The following is a 16,316-nucleotide window of genomic DNA, read 5'->3' as shown; positions in this document are numbered from 1 at the left end:
GGTTTCCTTTTTGCGTTGCTGTTAAAAAGCCACCCAGACAGCTACCAAGGCACAGATAACTTTAATAAGGTTTCCGCGGTCGACGGCTGCAACGCTCAAGGTTGGAACCAAGGCACGCCTTGGCACCTCCTTGGCGAGCTGGGATCATTGACTCAGGTCCGGTCCAGGGTATTACACCGGTCTTACATGTGTATGCATCTCTGGATTTCCTAAACCGGCCCCATGCTATTTGCCGACGGAGTTTGTTCTGTGCGCGACGGGCAGCAGCCATCGGCCAGGCCGGTCCCGGGACCGAGGCCTAGCCGGTGAAGCAAACGGCCAGCAGGCACGTGTCGGGATCTCGCTGGAAAAGCAGATATAAAGTGAGACGGCCACCGAGCCAGAGCGCTCCTGGCTGATCCACTTGGCTCATCGCCTCCAGCGGTCTCAGACACCCAACTGGCGGCAAGTCCAGCACACCACCAGCCGCCATGTCATCCTTTCCACAGCAGCTCGCTTCCCATTTCAAGCGGGACCGGGTTTACATGCCAGTCGGCGGCTCCAAGTCCAGGTCCGAAATGCTCGACGAGCAGGACAGGGCCGGGAGCATTGACTCCGATATCCCTCTGATGGAAAGCCCCCATAGTATGCCGCGGCCGCAGTCCTGGTTCAAGCGCATGCTGGCCCGGCTGCGTGCTATCACCATGCCCTCGCGGCCTGTCATGATCAACTTGGTGCTCTCGCAGCTGCTGATTGCCTGCCTGTACCACGTGTGGCAGGAGAAGCACGAGATGAACGGCCGCCTCAAGGCCGTCTCTCTCCATTGTAAGCAGCACTCACCGCTAAGCTTCGCAGACTCGTGGTGAACGGCGACGCTAACTGCCGACGCGAACAAGCACCCCTGCTGGATCGTGTTAACGTTCCCCTCGTCCTTCGCCAGAGCTTTGCCCAGTACGGCATGGGCGGCAACGAGATCTGGCGCGCGGAGCCGAGCGAGGAAGTCGACAAGGCCTGGGAGGCGGTAACTGCCGAGCACATCATCCCGGTCAAGCATTCCGACATTGTGGCCATGCGCAAAGACCCCTCCGAGGTCGTACCCATGCCGCCCGGCTACGAGGTGGACGGGGAGCAGACCTATATGGCCAAGGCGGCGGCCTTCCACAACATCCACTGCCTGGACTGGCTGCGCAAGGCAGTGTACCGGCGGCACTACTATCCCAACGGCACCGACGAGGTCCCCTTTTACGACTACCACACGGCGCACTGCATCATGATTCTGTTTGAACATCTGACCTGCTACGGCGACTCGGGCGTCTACCTGTACCGCTGGATGGAGCGCTTCGACCGTCCCATCGCCGACACCAACATTTGGCGCAAGTGCTGGGATTTTGAAACCGTCCTGCAGGAGCACAACAACGCGGCGGTCAAGGACATGGTGGAGACTGACGTCAAGAAGCCTAAGGGCGCCAAGGAGGTCGAGGCGCCTTGGCAGATACTCAAAATCATCAGCGACTTCCAGCGGGACCACGACGCGAACTTCGACCCGCACTAAATTCGAGGGGTTCACATGTAAAAACGGGGTGGTCAAATCTAGGGAGAGGATGCTTGGTTATCCATAGTTGCTCGTGAAGTGCCAGAGTGGGTTTATCCTTTTCATGTCGAAGGCAACACGTTGGCATATAAAGATTGTACTGGTAAACATGCGAATAAATGCTCTCTACACTGTCTCAAGCTCCGACAGGGTCGCCTGGACGCGGTATCCAATCCACAAGTACGAGCTCTGCACATGCCTCTCCCACAGATACTCGGGCTCTGCGTCTGCGAGCTCGAAGGCGTAGACGACCTTGGCGATGGCGATCCGGAGCGCCTGCATGGCGACGGCCCGCCCGACGCACATGCGCGAGCCGAGAAGGAAAGGCCGCTGCGCCGACTTGTTGTCGCCGTCGAACTCGCCACCTTCGAACCAGCGCTCGGGCCGGTACTCGTCCGGGTGTCGCCAGTAGTCGGCGCTGCGCTGGATCGTGTACATGTCGGCGCTCACAAGGACGCCCGCCGGCACCTGCACACCGGCGATGGCGGCGCCTGGGCTGGTTCGGTTGGTGCCCTTGCCGTTGGCCGGAGGCAGCAGCCGCAGCGTCTCCTGTATGCAGCCGTTCAGCAGCGGCAACGTCGAGAGGCGTGAGTTGGTCATGTCGGCCGAGCAGCCAAACCGCGTGCGGAGCTCATCGCGCAGCCGAGAAAGGTACTCCGGATGCCGTAGCAAGAGGTGGAATGCGGCCGACAGGCTCGTTGCCGTCGTATCATAGCCGACCATTCTCCAGCCCGGTTAGCATTATTCCGCCGCCAGCCACAAAACACACATATACCCCGCTGCCTTGGCACACTTACACGAGTAGGGAGGCGTTGCTCTTCATCTCGAGATCGCTCAGCTGGACTCCCTTCTCTGCGCACTCGAGGATGGCGGTAATAAAGTCACGCTGGTTATCCTGGCGCTGGATGCGGCTGCATAAGGCACAGGGACATGATGCGATGTCAACATCTGGGCAATGCCTCTGGCCGCTAATCTGTCTGATCGCGACTCACTCTCGCAGCCGTGACGACGGAAGGACGTCTGAAGGCATCCACAGCACCTTGCAGAGGAGCACGACTGTGGTCCGCAGAATGAAGCCCAGCACAGGTATGGCAAGGACGCACTGCAGGCCTTCCAGGATGGGGCTCAACTTGCAAAACACGGTCTTGAGGAGCTCGAATTTTTCTGGTTTGAGAAACAGTGCTTCTTGTTAGCAGTGGCCGCAGCACAGTCCGACTCCGGGGTCATCTGAGGGCAAGCGAAGAGGTATCTCTGCCTGCGTACGTACCAAGCTGGTCTTGCAACATAGGCTCTCCGAACGAAAGGTCGCTAATGATGTGCCAAATTGCCCGCGACAGAAACGGACTCAGGTCGAGTGTGGTGCTGGCCCTCGCGGAGATCTCGTGCCGCAGCCGAGCCACCATATCGTCCACGTGCCGCTGCTGGATGGCTTCCTGGTCCGCGAGCGCGCGCTGCGTGAAGGCCGGCTGCAGCGCTCGTTTCAGCCGCGCGTGCTCTGCCGGGGCGGTCGTGGTGAGCAGGTTCGGTGCCGGCCAAACAATATCGCCCATTAGGGACTCGAGCGTCTCTGCCTTTGTAAAGTGGCGCCGCTGGCTGCTTTGGTGGCAGTGGATGTCCTCCTGGGCCCTGATGCTGGCGAACGAGAGCTCGCTGGGAGACAGGCGGACGACAGGCCCGTAGCGGTCGTGCAGGGATTTGATATCTTGGTTCAGGCGCCGCCTCCAGACCGCTCTCATCAGCCAGAGCTAGCACGGCGGAGGAGAAGCGGTCAGCTGGAAGGCATCGATACACGCACATCACCCGGGCATGGCAGCGCTCCGTATAGGCTTACCGGCGAGATTTTGGCCAGGAACGGACCCGGGATATTGGCCAGGGGCGACAGGAAACAGTTGTATACGACGCTAAAAGCCACTATGGCAGCCTACGCAGAATATCAGCAGCTGTTGCAAGTCCAAGGGGCACATCGCGGGGCCTCTTACAGCTCCAAGTACTACGGAAGTCATCCAATGCCATGGGCGAGGAGTTGCATACAACCCTGCCACCGAGTTTGGTGACATCTCGCTCCAGTTCACTTCCAACTGGACACGCTGGCTTCCAGCCCAGACCGGAAACTTGGGGAAGCTAAGGGTAGGCATGGTGTGCTGATGGTGGTTAGCTGCAGCTCTCCTGTTCAATGCGGCTCCAGCAATGATGGCCCCGAAACAGAGCACCTTGATATAGCAGCGGAGAACTCTCAAGAGCCCGTTTTAACTAGGTTACCACTTCGGCGCTTAGCTCGTCAGCTACCAGGGCACATTCGAAGTATACAAGCCGTCACAGCATATCGAGGTGCAGGGCCACCTAGCCAGGTGCCTGGATGAACTTAAACTTGGTGCCGTCGGCTCGCGGCTGCTGCCATGTTGAGGTAGGTTCAAAATCACCCTGAACATGATTCATGGTCCGTAACCTGTTGCATTGGGCCTGCATAGAGTTGATTGCTGCTGTACATAGATCCACCGAGCAGGGCTAAGGGCATCTGCACCAGGCGACTGCCCTTTGGTATCTGTTTTTTTTTTTTTTGGTCAAATGCCGAAGCGCGATGTCGGCAGCAAAGATGCGGCGACGTCGAGGAATGCCGCCATGCGAGCCTGGGAGTAAAAGGCTGCATTGTAGGAAAGGGAGTAGGTCATGCGGCCCCGGAGTGCGTGGCAGGAGACTATCATTGCCGCAGAGCATTTGTGCAGCGCGAACCAAACGTCCTCGACTCTCACACTGCTATCCTCGAAGCCGGCCGTTGCCGCAAGGACGGAGTCTAATACACCCACTCCACCGTACATGACTGGCCCGCCCGCCGCACCACCAGGGCCAGCGGCAGCCGCTCCCTCGCCACCCCCTCTCGCCGCGTTCCGCTCTGGATCCCTCTGTGGGCTAAGGAGCGCGGCCATGGGCTTGACAAATCCGAGATCCGACTCGCGCAAAAGCGCCTGGTTCTGTGCCCGTAGCTGAAATGCTGCGTCCCAAACGTCTTGGGGGTCCTCGACGCAGGCCAACATTGAGACAAAGTAGGCTGTAGCGGCGTGCGCGGGCGAGCCGAAGGGCGGGCGGCACAGGGGACGCACGTTGAGAGCGAGGCCGCCCAGCCAGGTGCCGTGAGCACTTGCCGAGTGCAGCTTGATGGCACAGACGATGGCGGCATGCGTGAGGTCGCGCATCGAGACGCCATGCTGCTTTGCCGCTCGGGCCATCTGCGCCGTCTCCCCGACGCTGAAGCGGCGTATCATCACGGCTGGCGACAGGGCCGGCAAGGACCTGTCTGGGAACAGGACAAGCGGGGTAGTGCGAGTGGCCTTGGCCTCCCATGCTTCGAGCTTGCTCCGTGCTTGCTTGATCGAGGCGTCTGTGGGGTCCGGAAGGTTGACGGCAAGCTCCAACGGCGGCGACAGGTTCTTGACATGGTTTCCCCACTGCAGCTCGCCCTCGGGCGGATGGTTAAGCCGTCGGCAGAAGTTGCCCACCAGAGTGGAGGCGCCGATACCATCCAGGATGGCGTGGCTGCCCCGCAGCAGGACCTCGTTGGTGTGGGAGAAGTATTCGAGCAGCACCCGTCGCGTCCCCGGCAGCTTCGTGTACCAGTCAAGGGCGGTACCTGAGTCATGGACGGTGAAGGTCTCGTCGGCCCAGGCCTCGACGGAGCGGCAGTCGACGGCTCGGTAGACCATGTTCTCGCCGACGGCCGTCATGGCCATGGAGGGATGGTCGTGGTGCAGAGCGATCCAGGCCTGGCGTAGCGCCAAGGCTGCGTCCGGGAAGTGGCGCGAATCGAGCAACAGCTTGGCGTGGATGCAGATGCATTCGTTGACCATATCGGTTCCAGGCGGCGTCTTGGCCTCCTGGAGCAGAATCATGCGCTCTCGGACGTCCTGGCGCCTTTGGTAGACTCCGGGGCTTGTCTGCCGCCAGCGGAGTTCCATCTCGGGAATGCCTCCGGTCATGGTAGTTGTTGGATTTGGCGTGGTTAACGGGAAATCGGCATGCGATAACATGTATTCAGTTGATGATCGGCTACAAGCTCTCAGGGTTACCGCAGGGATTATCAAGGCCATATGTTTATATGAGGGCAGCCGCCAGGGGTAGGCACTGACTGGGTGTGTGAATAGCGAGGGCGTGCAATCGACCATTTTGCCTTTATGCGATGCGACCTTCACAAAACCAAGGCTGCGGCCCCGCGGCCGTCTATCTGGCAAGGGCCGGGTCGTGGATCGTCCCCTCGCCGATCTGGCGGTTTAAACTTTAACATTCGTAAGCAGCCAAATCAAGGCAGCTCTGAACCTAATATGCGTTCCAGCATAAGGATCCCGGCTTATACGCGCCGGCAGAGGCGAGGCGAACTGGTGTTGCCTGTGGTGTTAAGGGTCCCCTCCCACTTCTGGCGACGACGGCGCAACTGTCATCCAACATACGTATTTGTAATGTCAGTGACAAATACGGCCTGAATCGCTACCCCTGCACCATCTAGCCAAAGGCTAGAGTTTTTGTATTGTGACATGGTAGCTCCTTAGCGTTAGTCATCGCCGGGTACGAGTATGCCCTAACCGGAAGCTTCATGGCTCTGCCGCGCTGTACAGGGGACTAGGATATTAAACGTTAAAAGTGCGGGGCCCTTCAGGGATCTCCAACTATACTTTTTCCCACAGAAAATCCTGCCAAATCAATGTATCGCAGACCCCCCTGGAGGGCTCCTGTAAAACGAACCAAACTTTCAAGCCTTCCGACTTGGACGGTGGAGGGCTAGCGGACGATGGTCAAGGCACCGAGGTAGGATTCACCTTTGCGAAGCTCAATACAACAGAGGGCTAGGCGAGACCTGATTCATGCGTGCACACCTGAAGATTTGGGTTTCGACAATCCAGGTCGAGCTCGTGGTTGCTGAGGCACTTCTGCGCGGCATTGCCATCGTCCCCGTCATAGGCCGGCTGGCAGCCGTCTTGGGGAGGGACGCGCTGCTGATCGTGAGCGGCACGGGTCACCCTCGGTACCGATATGGCTCTCTCGCTGCTGCGAGGGTGATTTCGACTAGCTGCCAACTGACACAGACCTGTGTCTGGCCTTGCTACCTAATGCTGGGCCAAATGTTCTGCTTCAATCCTTCGAGTCTTACAGCTTGGCGCGATTCCGCGTCCGCACAAACCAAGAGGGCGAGGGCTTTTATCGCCACATAAGGCAGACCATCGCTAGCCGTCCCATCAACTCCAGCTGGAAGTCGGGGCCATTCTCATCGGCACCTGCTGCCCTGTCCTCGTTTTGGGGCTGAGCCACCCACGCCAGCGACCCGCGGACGTATCGGCATACACTTCCATGGCCCAGCTGGAGCACCAGGAGATGTGTCAGGCCGTTGAGCGCGAGCGAGCTGGAAGCCTGGCCAACTGACTCCTGCTGGTCGGCGCACGGGCTGAGGTCCGGCGCATCCTCGCCATCGTCACCTCGGCCCTCACCAGGACCTGGGGCGGTGGCAGCGGTGGTCAACTTCTGCTTTGCGTCAGCCATACGCGGGGTCGACCTCGCGCAGCCGCTGCAGCAGATCGGCGTGGGTCTGGGCTTCGCGTCGCTGTCGCAGATGTACATCGCTGAACTTGGACCCTACCACGCGCTTGCCAGGAGCGCCTCGCTCTTGGAAGGCAGATTACAGGCCACCTCGACGATGGAGGCACAGGAGGAGCGAGCGGCAGCTGCTGCAGCGACGAATCTCGCTCGCCTGGGAAATGCAAGGAGCGAACAGCCTAACAGAAGCGATGGACTGGACAGCATAGCTGGAGACCACAGAGACTGATAGCTACCTACCAAGTAATTCAGAAATTCAGGTACCTAGTCCTGCTATTGGACTGACTGCTAGCACACAACCCCAATTATCACATGTGCCCGTACACATTGATGGGCTTGTAGAGCGCCTGCAGGTACTTCTCCTCCGTCTCGTCCAGCACGATTCCCACGGCGAGGATGGCCTCGTCGACGTGCTTTATTTTGGTCGCCCCGACGATGGGGCTAGTGGCGCGCCCGTTAAGCAGCCAGGCCAGCGCGACTTCCGCCATGCTGCACCCGTGACGCTGCGCGATCTCGTGCACCCGCTCCAGGATCCTGTCGTCGTTGTCGCCCTTGGGGCGGCCCCACGAAACGCTGGCGCGGTTGGTCTTTGTCCTCGCCGTGTCTTCTGCCTCGGTCGCGGCCGGAAGCCTGGCCAGGCGGCCTCCATCGAGCGGAGACCAGGGGATGATGGCGACGCCGGTTTCGCGACAGAACCGGTTCATCTCGCGCTCCTCCTCGCGGTAGAGCAGGTTGTAAAAGTTCTGCATGCTCACAAACCTGGTCCAGCCGTGCTTGTCGGCCACTGCCTGCAGGCGAGCAAACTGCGTCGCCCACATGCTGCTGGCGCCGATGTAGCGAACTTTGCCGCCGCGCACGAGGTCCTCCAGCGCCCGCATCGTCTCCTCGGGCGCCACCGCGGGATCGTACCGGTGGATCTGCAGCAGGTCGATATAGGACGTGTCGAGGCGGCGCAGCGAAGCGTCCACCTGGTTGAAAATGGCGGCGCGCGAGAGCCCAGCCTGGTTTTGGTACTCCAAGGCGGCCTCCGCGGCCGCCAGGCGTTCCCGGACAACGGGGCCGCCGCGCTCCTCGTCGACGTGCATGAAGCACTTTGTCATGATGACGACGCGGTGTCTCTGGATGCCGTACGTCTTGAGCGCCTTGCCGACGAGCTCCTCGGACATGCCATTGGAGTAGTTGTTGGCCGTGTCCCAGGTGTTGATGCCCCGGTCAAAGGCGGCCTTGAGGAGCGGCAGGGCCTGTAGTGGGCCTCACTAATCAGCGCCCATCGCTCTTGTTTCCCATCGGCCGCTTGCCTCTCTAACCACTAACCTTGTCTTCTGGCAGTGCCCAGGGCAGGAAGCCGGGATCGCCAAAACCCAGGCAGCCCAGGATCGGGACCGAGACCCGCAGCCCGCTCCGCCCCAGCTGCCGGTACTGGCATTTTGTCTCGGTCGTTGGTGCCATCTTATCTAGGAATAACCTAGTCCGTCGAGCTGGTTGCTGCTGGCTTTGAGGAAGAGATGTCAAGGCAGACGTGCTGGGGCCGGCCGAGCTGGACAGGCACTTCTGAACCGATTTTTCTACGCCTGCTTTCGCCGGTAGCGAGCCCTTGCCGGATGGACAAGCCGCCATCCGTGTCGTTGAAACTGAGGTAATTTACTTGATTAACTCAATTCGGCGTGTCCCATCGGATGGCCTCCCTGCTTGCCGGCCGTCTGCAAACCTAGAGAGTCTGCAAACCTAGAGACCGTTGAATTTACTGGAGCCAGGCTGCCCCTCACAGACACCCACCAACAGGCCCCTGATCCGCAGCAGTTAACTTTCCAGTTGTATGCACCTCCTGAGTTTAAACTGCCTGCTTATGTAGTTCTTCACCGGCAGCCAAGATCCCGTCGGGTTTGGGCAACCAGGGATGGACTTCCTCCTCCTCGTCTTGCTTCGCCGAGAGGCTGCCAACGGTATTTCGCAGTCGAAACTCTACGCTGTTTGCTAGCTGCAACTGCTGTAACCGTAGCAGCGGCAACATATTATAAAGCGCCCGTTTCCCTATGGGTACACGCTATCTCGGCCGAAACAAAGCAACGAGCTAGAGCTGCAGGAGTATTTGCCATGACCCCCCTTTCTGGCAACTGTCTGTTCTCATCATGAACCCCATTCCAGTCTTTTTCAGCACCATTTCGTTGTCCGGGAAATAGTTCGGAGGCTGCAACTGAGGCGTAACAGCGTCCGGTTTTCGGCTCCCAGTGCGCCTGCAGACGCCTGAAGAATTCTGTGCCCTGAACCTGCATCAGCAAAGATGGATGGGCAACGGTGGATGCCATCGTCCTCATGGCTGGCGGTGCCTGCAAATGTCCCTTCCCTTCTCCTCGGTATATCAGTGATCGCTGCCGTCCTTCTCCTTTCCCTTGCCAGGCTCCTCCACAGCAGGTCTGACAGCGCCCACATTCCGGTCCTGGGTTCTTTCAAGGACCCAGACTTTCGCAAGGCCCTAGAGGAGGCACACCTCACCGTGAGTAATCTACCGAGGCTTTCGGAAATGCATAGCCTGGAGTGCCATAAGCTTACTCGGGCTGAGCGACGCAGCATGGCGCGCAAGCCTACGCGCTTCCCACTGAGCCTCGTGTCGTAGCCTTGTCGGACTGCCTCCTCAACCGACTCAAGAGTGCGCCCGAAAGTCAACTCTCGGCTGGGCTCGAGGTCCAGAGGCGCGGGCTGGGCCAGTACACTGACCTAGGTACCCCCATGCCAGAGCTCTTCGCGGCCATCAAGGTCGACCTCACGCGGCACCTGCGAGATCTCGTGCCGCTCCTGCGGGAGGAGGTTGAGTATGCGTGCAACCTGCACCTGCCCGAGCGGCTGTCAGCAGCGGCTTCGGATGATGGCTGGCACGAGGTGACGGCGTTTGACTTTGTCAAACGTATCGTCATCGTCCTCAACGCGCTAGCCCTCGTTGGCAGGCGGCTGAGTCGAGACCGCGCCTGGCAGGACGCTTCGTTCGGGTACTCGGCCAGTCTGCGTGCAGCCTTTGACGCCCTTCACCGCTGGCCTCCGTGGCTACGCCCGCTAGTGCACCCCTTCATCTTTGAGCGGATTGGGCTCAGCAGCCGGCGCCGGGCCGTAGCCGACATGCTCACTCCGCTTCTGGCAGGGGAATCAGACGGGCAAGTGCGCGACAGCAGTCCGACGTTGCTCGGATACCTGCGCCAGCGGCTCGGTGCGAAACAAGGGAGCGACCCCAGGCGTATGGCCCGGATACAGCTTCGGGCAACCCTGGCCGGCGCCGACACGGTTTCGCATGTGGCCACAAACGCGCTCCTGGACCTGGCCGCGCGCCCCGAATGCGTAGCGGCGATCCGCGAGGAGCTCAAGCAGCTCGCGGCGCCCGGGTGTGGAGAACCAGTCTGGACCATGGCCATGGTACGCAGGATGAGCCGGCTCGACAGCTTTATCAAGGAGTCGGCAAGGCTGCATCCTATGTTTCTACGTATGGCCGGTACTCCCCTCGATCGATGCCGCTCGTTGAGCCCAGTGCTGACATGGCGGACGTTTTAACAGTGGCCATGGGACGCATGACGACATCTCCGCTGGTGCTGGACGACGGGACGGTGGTGCCCAAGGATGCAACCGTCTACTTCGACATGCACAACTCCAACAACTCGCCCGAGATGCAACCTGGCGGCGACCCGGCCTTGTTCGACGGCTTCCGGTACAGCCAGGCGCGCGAGGAAGAGGGGCTGTCCAACAAGTACCTGCTTGCGACCACGGGCGCAGACCACCTGCTGTTTGGGCACGGCAAGGAATCGTGTCCGGGCAGATTCTTTGCCGCGGCCGAGATCAAGGTGTTGCTGGCGTATTTACTGCTCAATTTCGACCTCGCCCTGCCTGGCCCGCGGCCGCAGCACCGATGGGTCGGGTTTGCCGGTGTTATGGACCGTGGCGCCACCGTATTAATGCAGAGGCGAAAAGGAGAGATCGGCATGTAGTTGTCTTTAACAGTGTTTGCAGCCTATGATATGAATAAGTTGATGTAAATGACAAAAATAATTAACTAACGTAGTTCATCAGTGAGTGGGCCACATTAGTCAGTGGGCCACAACACCCCGACCTCCAATTAATTGACGCGCATGCCAACCACCAACGCCAGGAATTCATTCAAACTACTCGGAACTGTATATATCGGACGTTTTTACTTCCTTTTGGCAAATGCGCGCATTGTATCCGGTTTTGCCGCAGGTGCCACATTGCCGACGAGTTATCGTTGCTTTCCTTTTTTAACCCCCATGGTTGCGCATTTTTTGCTGTAGCTGCTTATTTAGGTTTTGTTGGTTTAAACCATTTTATGTTTTTTTAATAATATATAACCCTTTTTATTGGAAACGTATTTTTTTTGGCTTTCCGGCGTTTATTTAATGCTTTGTTCGTTTTGCGTAACGAAATAATTTTAGCTTTAAAAAGAGCCATTTAATGCATTATCGAATTCGTTCCTTTTGCAAGCTGGTTTATAACCGTTCGTATGGGTAACGAAAAGCTACTTTAATAATTGGAAATCCGAATTTTAATGTATTTGGATTGCAAAGTTGCGTTTTTGGCTATTTGGGGCGTTTTGGAGGTTTAAAATTCGGCGTTGCTTAAAAGCTTTTTCGGGGGAGTTAAAGTTCGTAACTTTACATTTAGCTTTTCCAACCAAATTTGAATTAAAAGGAGCAAAGCTAGCCCTTTAAAACCCTGTTACAAAGTGGACAGTGTATACTGTTATAAAGAGGTTTCAAGCGTAAATATCAGCTGCTTAAGCTATCGAAAAAGCGGTTTGTCACGGCACAATCGCTTATAAGGACCTCGCATGAGTTGTAGCCCCAGCTACAACAACGTTCCTCTTTTGCCTTGGTGTAACGGGTACTACCTTGGTTTGGTCCCGTAACACGGTCCCTTTGCTTAAAAGCTTATAGCGCATCCAAGCATTAGGAAGGAAGCTTAATAAGCAAAAAGGATAAGGCATTACGTATATATAAAGGGCAAAGTTCCCTTCGGAACCTTGCACTTTATATCCTTTCTTCCTTAAAGCAAACTAACCAAAATAACCTCACACCGTGCTTATCCCATTTTTTTCTTTTAACAATTATAAGCCAGGCGATTTTTAAACCCTTTTACGTAAAGTAAAAGGCTTAGCAGTACGGTGTTAGGTTTAATCCTAAAAGCAATGAACGCCGTTGTAAGAAAACGAAGTTATTAATAAAGGTACAGAAAGGATCCAAATGGGACCCTTTTGTTGCAGTCAGGCCCCTGCTCTTAAGGCAAGGCACCAAAGGAGTATCGAACAGTAGCACGTGACTTGACAGATTGAGGGGATTCACCAGGTAACTTGGGTGCGGTCTAAATGCTTGCTCCAAGGGTTACTTGGAAGCTAACTAGAGTTTGACTGATGCCAGTGCATCTATCAAGAACTACCTAATTCAATGCACACCCTGTCGACGCACCCCCCCTGTCGACGCACTTTGTAGGCCCACAACATGGAATCTTCTAAAGTACTCCCGCCCTCATATTTCTGTCAATTCTGGTCCGTTTTCCTTACTTTTTTCTGCATTCTAATGCCCAAATGCCGGAAAAGCAATATACAAAAGAAGACGTCGAGCGAGCCTTTGCTGCGGTGCGCACAAGGGGCGGGATCCGAAGGGCTGCCTAACTTTATGGGATCCCAAAGGCTACCCTTAGGAAACGTATAAAAAGCGCCTTACCTATCCGATAATTACAAAAAAAATATCAGCGGATACCCTTTAAGCAAAAAAAGCGCTTGGCTAATTGGATTTTACTACAGGATTCCCTAAGCCTTTTACCAACGCATGCGGAAATCCGGTTTTTTGCAAAGGAAATATTCCGGTTTGGGGGTAATTCCCAGCCCTTCGGGAAGCACTGGATTCGTGCTTTTTTAAGCCAATATCCGGAAATCCGAACCGGAAAATTAAAGCGCATAAAAAACGCACGCGTTTAAAGGGTTACAATTGCAACGATAACGGAGTGGTAGCAGCGCTTGCAAATACTGGAAATGGCCCGGATTAAGCCGGAAAACACGTACAACGCCAACGAGGGAGGCCTGCAAGAGGGTAAAACCGGTAACGGGCTTGTTTTAAGCCTTGCTAGCACCCGGCCTTTACAACGTAAAGAGCTTGGTGTTAGGGGTTAATCGGTGCAGAAGCGGGTGGTTACCGGGTTACGGGCCGGATGCGGTGTTTTTTTTGTTAAGCTTCCGTAAATTTCTTACCAAAAGTGCTATTTCCAACAAAAATTGTTCTTTTTTTAACTTTCCCTTTTTTCGTACTTTTCCGGGCACGCGGGGTCGGTTTTATAAATTTTCCGCGCTTTATGCGCTTTTGTACAATTTAAACTTTATTTTATTTTTTAACTTTGCCGTTATGCTTTGGCCGCAATACCGGTAATTTGCCAGTATATTTCCGAAAAAGTTCGTGCCCGGTTAGTTATTAGCGCTTTTTTTTTTTTTTGCCGGGCGGTTTTGTTTATGCATTTAACGCTTCCCGCTTTTTACCGGGCGGTTTTGCCCGTGCTTTTAACATATTGCCCTTTCCCGATATGGCTTATTTTAAACCGCGTACGCCGCATAAAAGTATTTCGTAAATAACCGGTAATTAACGGTATTTCGTTAAACCGCCCCAATGCCCGGCAACGCTTAAAAAAACCAATTATAAAATTTTATAGCATTTGGAAAAGTAAGTTCGTACCGGTATATAAAAAGCTTTTTTTCCCGTTTAAAGCTGCAAACCCTTTTTTTTCCTTTTTATGCATTTAATAACCATTTCAAAAACTTTAATAACCGCAACCGTAAGTAATTGGTATTTAACCGCTTTTTTTAAATACTTAAATTTAACCGGTAATTGCAAATGTTATTTTTTATACCCAATTACGTAAAAAAGGTATTGTTTTTTCGGGTATTTGCTTTGGGTTTTTCGGTTTAAACCAACCCGTTAGCCCCCGTTAATTCCCCGGTTCCAGCCAGCCCGTTAACCCTTTTTAATTTTTTGGCCCTTTATAGCTAACTTAATATTTCGATCCGCCAAACCCCTTTTAACCTTTCGTTTTTTTATGCCCCGGCTTAACGTTTTATTATTAACCCCCCTGTATTTTTCCCGGCTATCGTAATGCCGTTAAATTCGAATTCGTTTAAATTTCCAATTTTTTAAATCCTTTACAATTGCTTTGCCGGTAACCTTCCGGTGGGCCTTTCGAATGCCGCGGGTTCATCGAACCCTTTTGCGCTTGTAACCCTTTAAACCTTTTACAAGCGTGCTGCCGATAACCCTCCGGCGGGCTTTAACCGTTGCGGCAAAAAAACCGCCGCCAAAAAAAAGCGTAAAGCGCGCAACGAGCGCCGCCGCGGCGCTTTCAACTTTTATAAATTTACCTTTAAAACGGATACCGCTTTTTTTTCGCTTTATATAAGTATTTGCAACGCGTTCCCGTTGCAAAAAATTTTTAATTTCCAATAAAATAATAAATATAACCTTATTTATTTGCTTTTTTTTAAAAATAATTATACGAAACGTACGGTATTTTATAGCCGCTATTTTAGTTATTAAGCATATTAAAATTATACCGTTAACCCCCGTATACCGATATGCTTTAATAACATTACGGAATTTTCCAAATGCATTTATTGCAAAAACGTGGTTAGCAACAAAATTTATATCGAATTTCCCAAATGGTTTTAAAAAATGGCCCAAAATTTTAACAAAATTTTAAACGTTATTTACAAGCGGTTTTTTAAAATAATACCGGAACTTTTCGAAAAATTTACTAAAATTTAATTTCGCGCTTGCAAAATTATCCAAAAAGCCAAATCCTTCCATACCATATCGGCCAAATAGCTTACGCGCTACAAGCGTTAAGCCGTTATTTAAAAGCGCATCGAATGCAAAATTGCCCGCATTGCAATATTAAAAATTACCCAAAAAATGTTTTAATACTTTCGTACCATTTCTTTTTAAACGAAAAAGCAAATTTAAGCTTTAATTGCTATTAAAACCCGTTTTAACAAAATAAAAGCGTTTTTTAAACGTTTTAAAAAAAGTATAGTTATTTTTTTGGTAACATTGCCGTTAATTTTGTTACGATTGCGGCTTATTTAAATATTTAAGCTTATAACCGTACGGTTTCCCGTAAAAATGCGGCGTTCGTATTAGCGCCGGAAAATGCCGCTTTCGGCGCTAACGATTTTAGCGGTAACAATTTTAGCGCTGGCAAAAAAAACGTGGTTTTCGAAAGTTTTGGTTCTTTTAAATACGGCATTTAATCGATTTTCCTTACATATTTTCTTAATTAATTATTAATATCCCCTTTTTAAAAAGTAATTAGTTTTAAGCTTTTTTCGTTAATTTATTACAATTAAAATTACAATTTCCTTTCGTTATATTGTTTTTACAGCATTGTAAAATTCCGGTATCCATATTTACTAGCTAAGCTTTAATGCTTTAATAAATAATTTTAAAATGCTTTTTTTTGCCCCCCAATGGGTTTAAATACCGTTAATATGCATTTACCGCTACCCAAACGTTTAAGCCCGTTTGCCGTACCATTTGGAAATTTTCCCATTTCCTTTTCGGGCAAGCAATAATGTTTTTTACCATAACGTACGTTTAAAATGCGGTAATTGCTTTGGCGTATTGCGCCAAGCATACCTTTTTAAAACTTTCCGAAATGTATTACATTTTGCATGTTTTTTGGGATTTAAATGTATTGCATTATTAATTTGGGGCGTTTCCCGTACTATACCGTTTTTATTTAACTTTTTATTTATAAAGCACAATATTTTACGGTTATTACAAACCGCTTACGGGTTTTTTTACGTTTTTTTCCGGTAACCAACCGGTTCGGCACGTTTAAAACATTTTTTTGGGCCATTTTTTTAATCCTTATTATTTTTTCCTATAATATTCCCGTCCTTTCCGGGTATTTACCCGCTAAAATCCAATATTTTCCTTATTTTATAAGCTCGTTTCCAATAAATTTGTTTTATACGCTTAAACAATTTTTTTCGTAATATCCTTTTTTGGAATTTACAAATTTTCCAATTCGTTGTAACTTATTTATTTAATTAAATATTTTCGTTTTTGCAAAAGCCTTTTGTATTTTAGCAAAGCTTTTACCTTAAAGCAATTTTTTTTTTTTTTCGTATTTT

General features: G+C 52.8%; 7 protein-coding genes across 7 annotated transcripts; 2 read left to right on the top strand and 5 right to left on the bottom strand.

The window, feature by feature from the left end:
* Nucleotides 1-470: 470 nt before the first annotated feature.
* GGTG_04208 (hypothetical protein) lies at nucleotides 471-1,704 on the top strand (the record flags this gene model as incomplete). Its single annotated transcript, XM_009222000.1, has 2 exons — nucleotides 471-742; nucleotides 835-1,704. The coding sequence occupies 2 exons, from the start codon at nucleotides 471-473 to the stop codon at nucleotides 1,529-1,531; spliced, it is 969 nt and encodes a 322-aa protein (XP_009220264.1). The 3' UTR covers nucleotides 1,532-1,704.
* On the bottom strand, nucleotides 1,697-3,705 carry GGTG_04207 (hypothetical protein; the record flags this gene model as incomplete). Its single annotated transcript, XM_009221999.1, has 6 exons — nucleotides 1,697-2,294; nucleotides 2,368-2,481; nucleotides 2,563-2,734; nucleotides 2,838-3,315; nucleotides 3,402-3,491; nucleotides 3,613-3,705. 6 exons carry the CDS (start codon nucleotides 3,703-3,705, stop codon nucleotides 1,697-1,699), a joined length of 1,545 nt encoding a protein of 514 aa, XP_009220263.1.
* A 407-nt stretch (nucleotides 3,706-4,112) lies between these two features.
* GGTG_04206 (hypothetical protein) lies at nucleotides 4,113-6,016 on the bottom strand. The gene has a single exon (XM_009221998.1). The coding sequence runs from the start codon at nucleotides 5,725-5,727 to the stop codon at nucleotides 4,132-4,134; it is 1,596 nt and encodes a 531-aa protein (XP_009220262.1). The 5' UTR covers nucleotides 5,728-6,016; the 3' UTR covers nucleotides 4,113-4,131.
* Nucleotides 6,017-6,402: 386 nt separating this feature from the next.
* GGTG_04205 (hypothetical protein) lies at nucleotides 6,403-7,171 on the bottom strand (the record flags this gene model as incomplete). Its single annotated transcript, XM_009221997.1, has 2 exons — nucleotides 6,403-6,549; nucleotides 6,776-7,171. 2 exons carry the CDS (start codon nucleotides 7,169-7,171, stop codon nucleotides 6,403-6,405), a joined length of 543 nt encoding a protein of 180 aa, XP_009220261.1.
* Nucleotides 7,172-7,455: 284 nt separating this feature from the next.
* On the bottom strand, nucleotides 7,456-8,596 carry GGTG_04204 (hypothetical protein; the record flags this gene model as incomplete). Its single annotated transcript, XM_009221996.1, has 2 exons — nucleotides 7,456-8,388; nucleotides 8,462-8,596. The coding sequence occupies 2 exons, from the start codon at nucleotides 8,594-8,596 to the stop codon at nucleotides 7,456-7,458; spliced, it is 1,068 nt and encodes a 355-aa protein (XP_009220260.1).
* Nucleotides 8,597-9,428: 832 nt separating this feature from the next.
* GGTG_04203 (hypothetical protein) lies at nucleotides 9,429-11,115 on the top strand (the record flags this gene model as incomplete). Its single annotated transcript, XM_009221995.1, has 3 exons — nucleotides 9,429-9,641; nucleotides 9,716-10,616; nucleotides 10,688-11,115. 3 exons carry the CDS (start codon nucleotides 9,429-9,431, stop codon nucleotides 11,113-11,115), a joined length of 1,542 nt encoding a protein of 513 aa, XP_009220259.1.
* A 3,264-nt stretch (nucleotides 11,116-14,379) lies between these two features.
* On the bottom strand, nucleotides 14,380-14,826 carry GGTG_04202 (hypothetical protein; the record flags this gene model as incomplete). The annotated part of the gene is made up of 1 exon (XM_009221994.1): nucleotides 14,380-14,826. A coding segment is annotated over one exon (447 nt), but the record flags the coding sequence as incomplete, so codon positions are not given.
* Nucleotides 14,827-16,316: the final 1,490 nt, after the last annotated feature.

This window comes from Gaeumannomyces tritici, assembly GCF_000145635.1.
Source record: "Gaeumannomyces tritici R3-111a-1 unplaced genomic scaffold supercont2.2, whole genome shotgun sequence".
Classification (NCBI taxonomy): Eukaryota; Fungi; Ascomycota; class Sordariomycetes; order Magnaporthales; family Magnaporthaceae; genus Gaeumannomyces; species Gaeumannomyces tritici.
Note: the sequence above shows the minus strand (reverse complement) of the source record. Positions and strands in the feature narration are given on the sequence as shown.

Coding starts and splice junctions, on each gene's coding strand:
- GGTG_04206 (XM_009221998.1), bottom strand. CDS start 5,727: ATGGTCGATTGCACGCCCTCGCTATTCACACACCCAGTCAGTGCCTAC.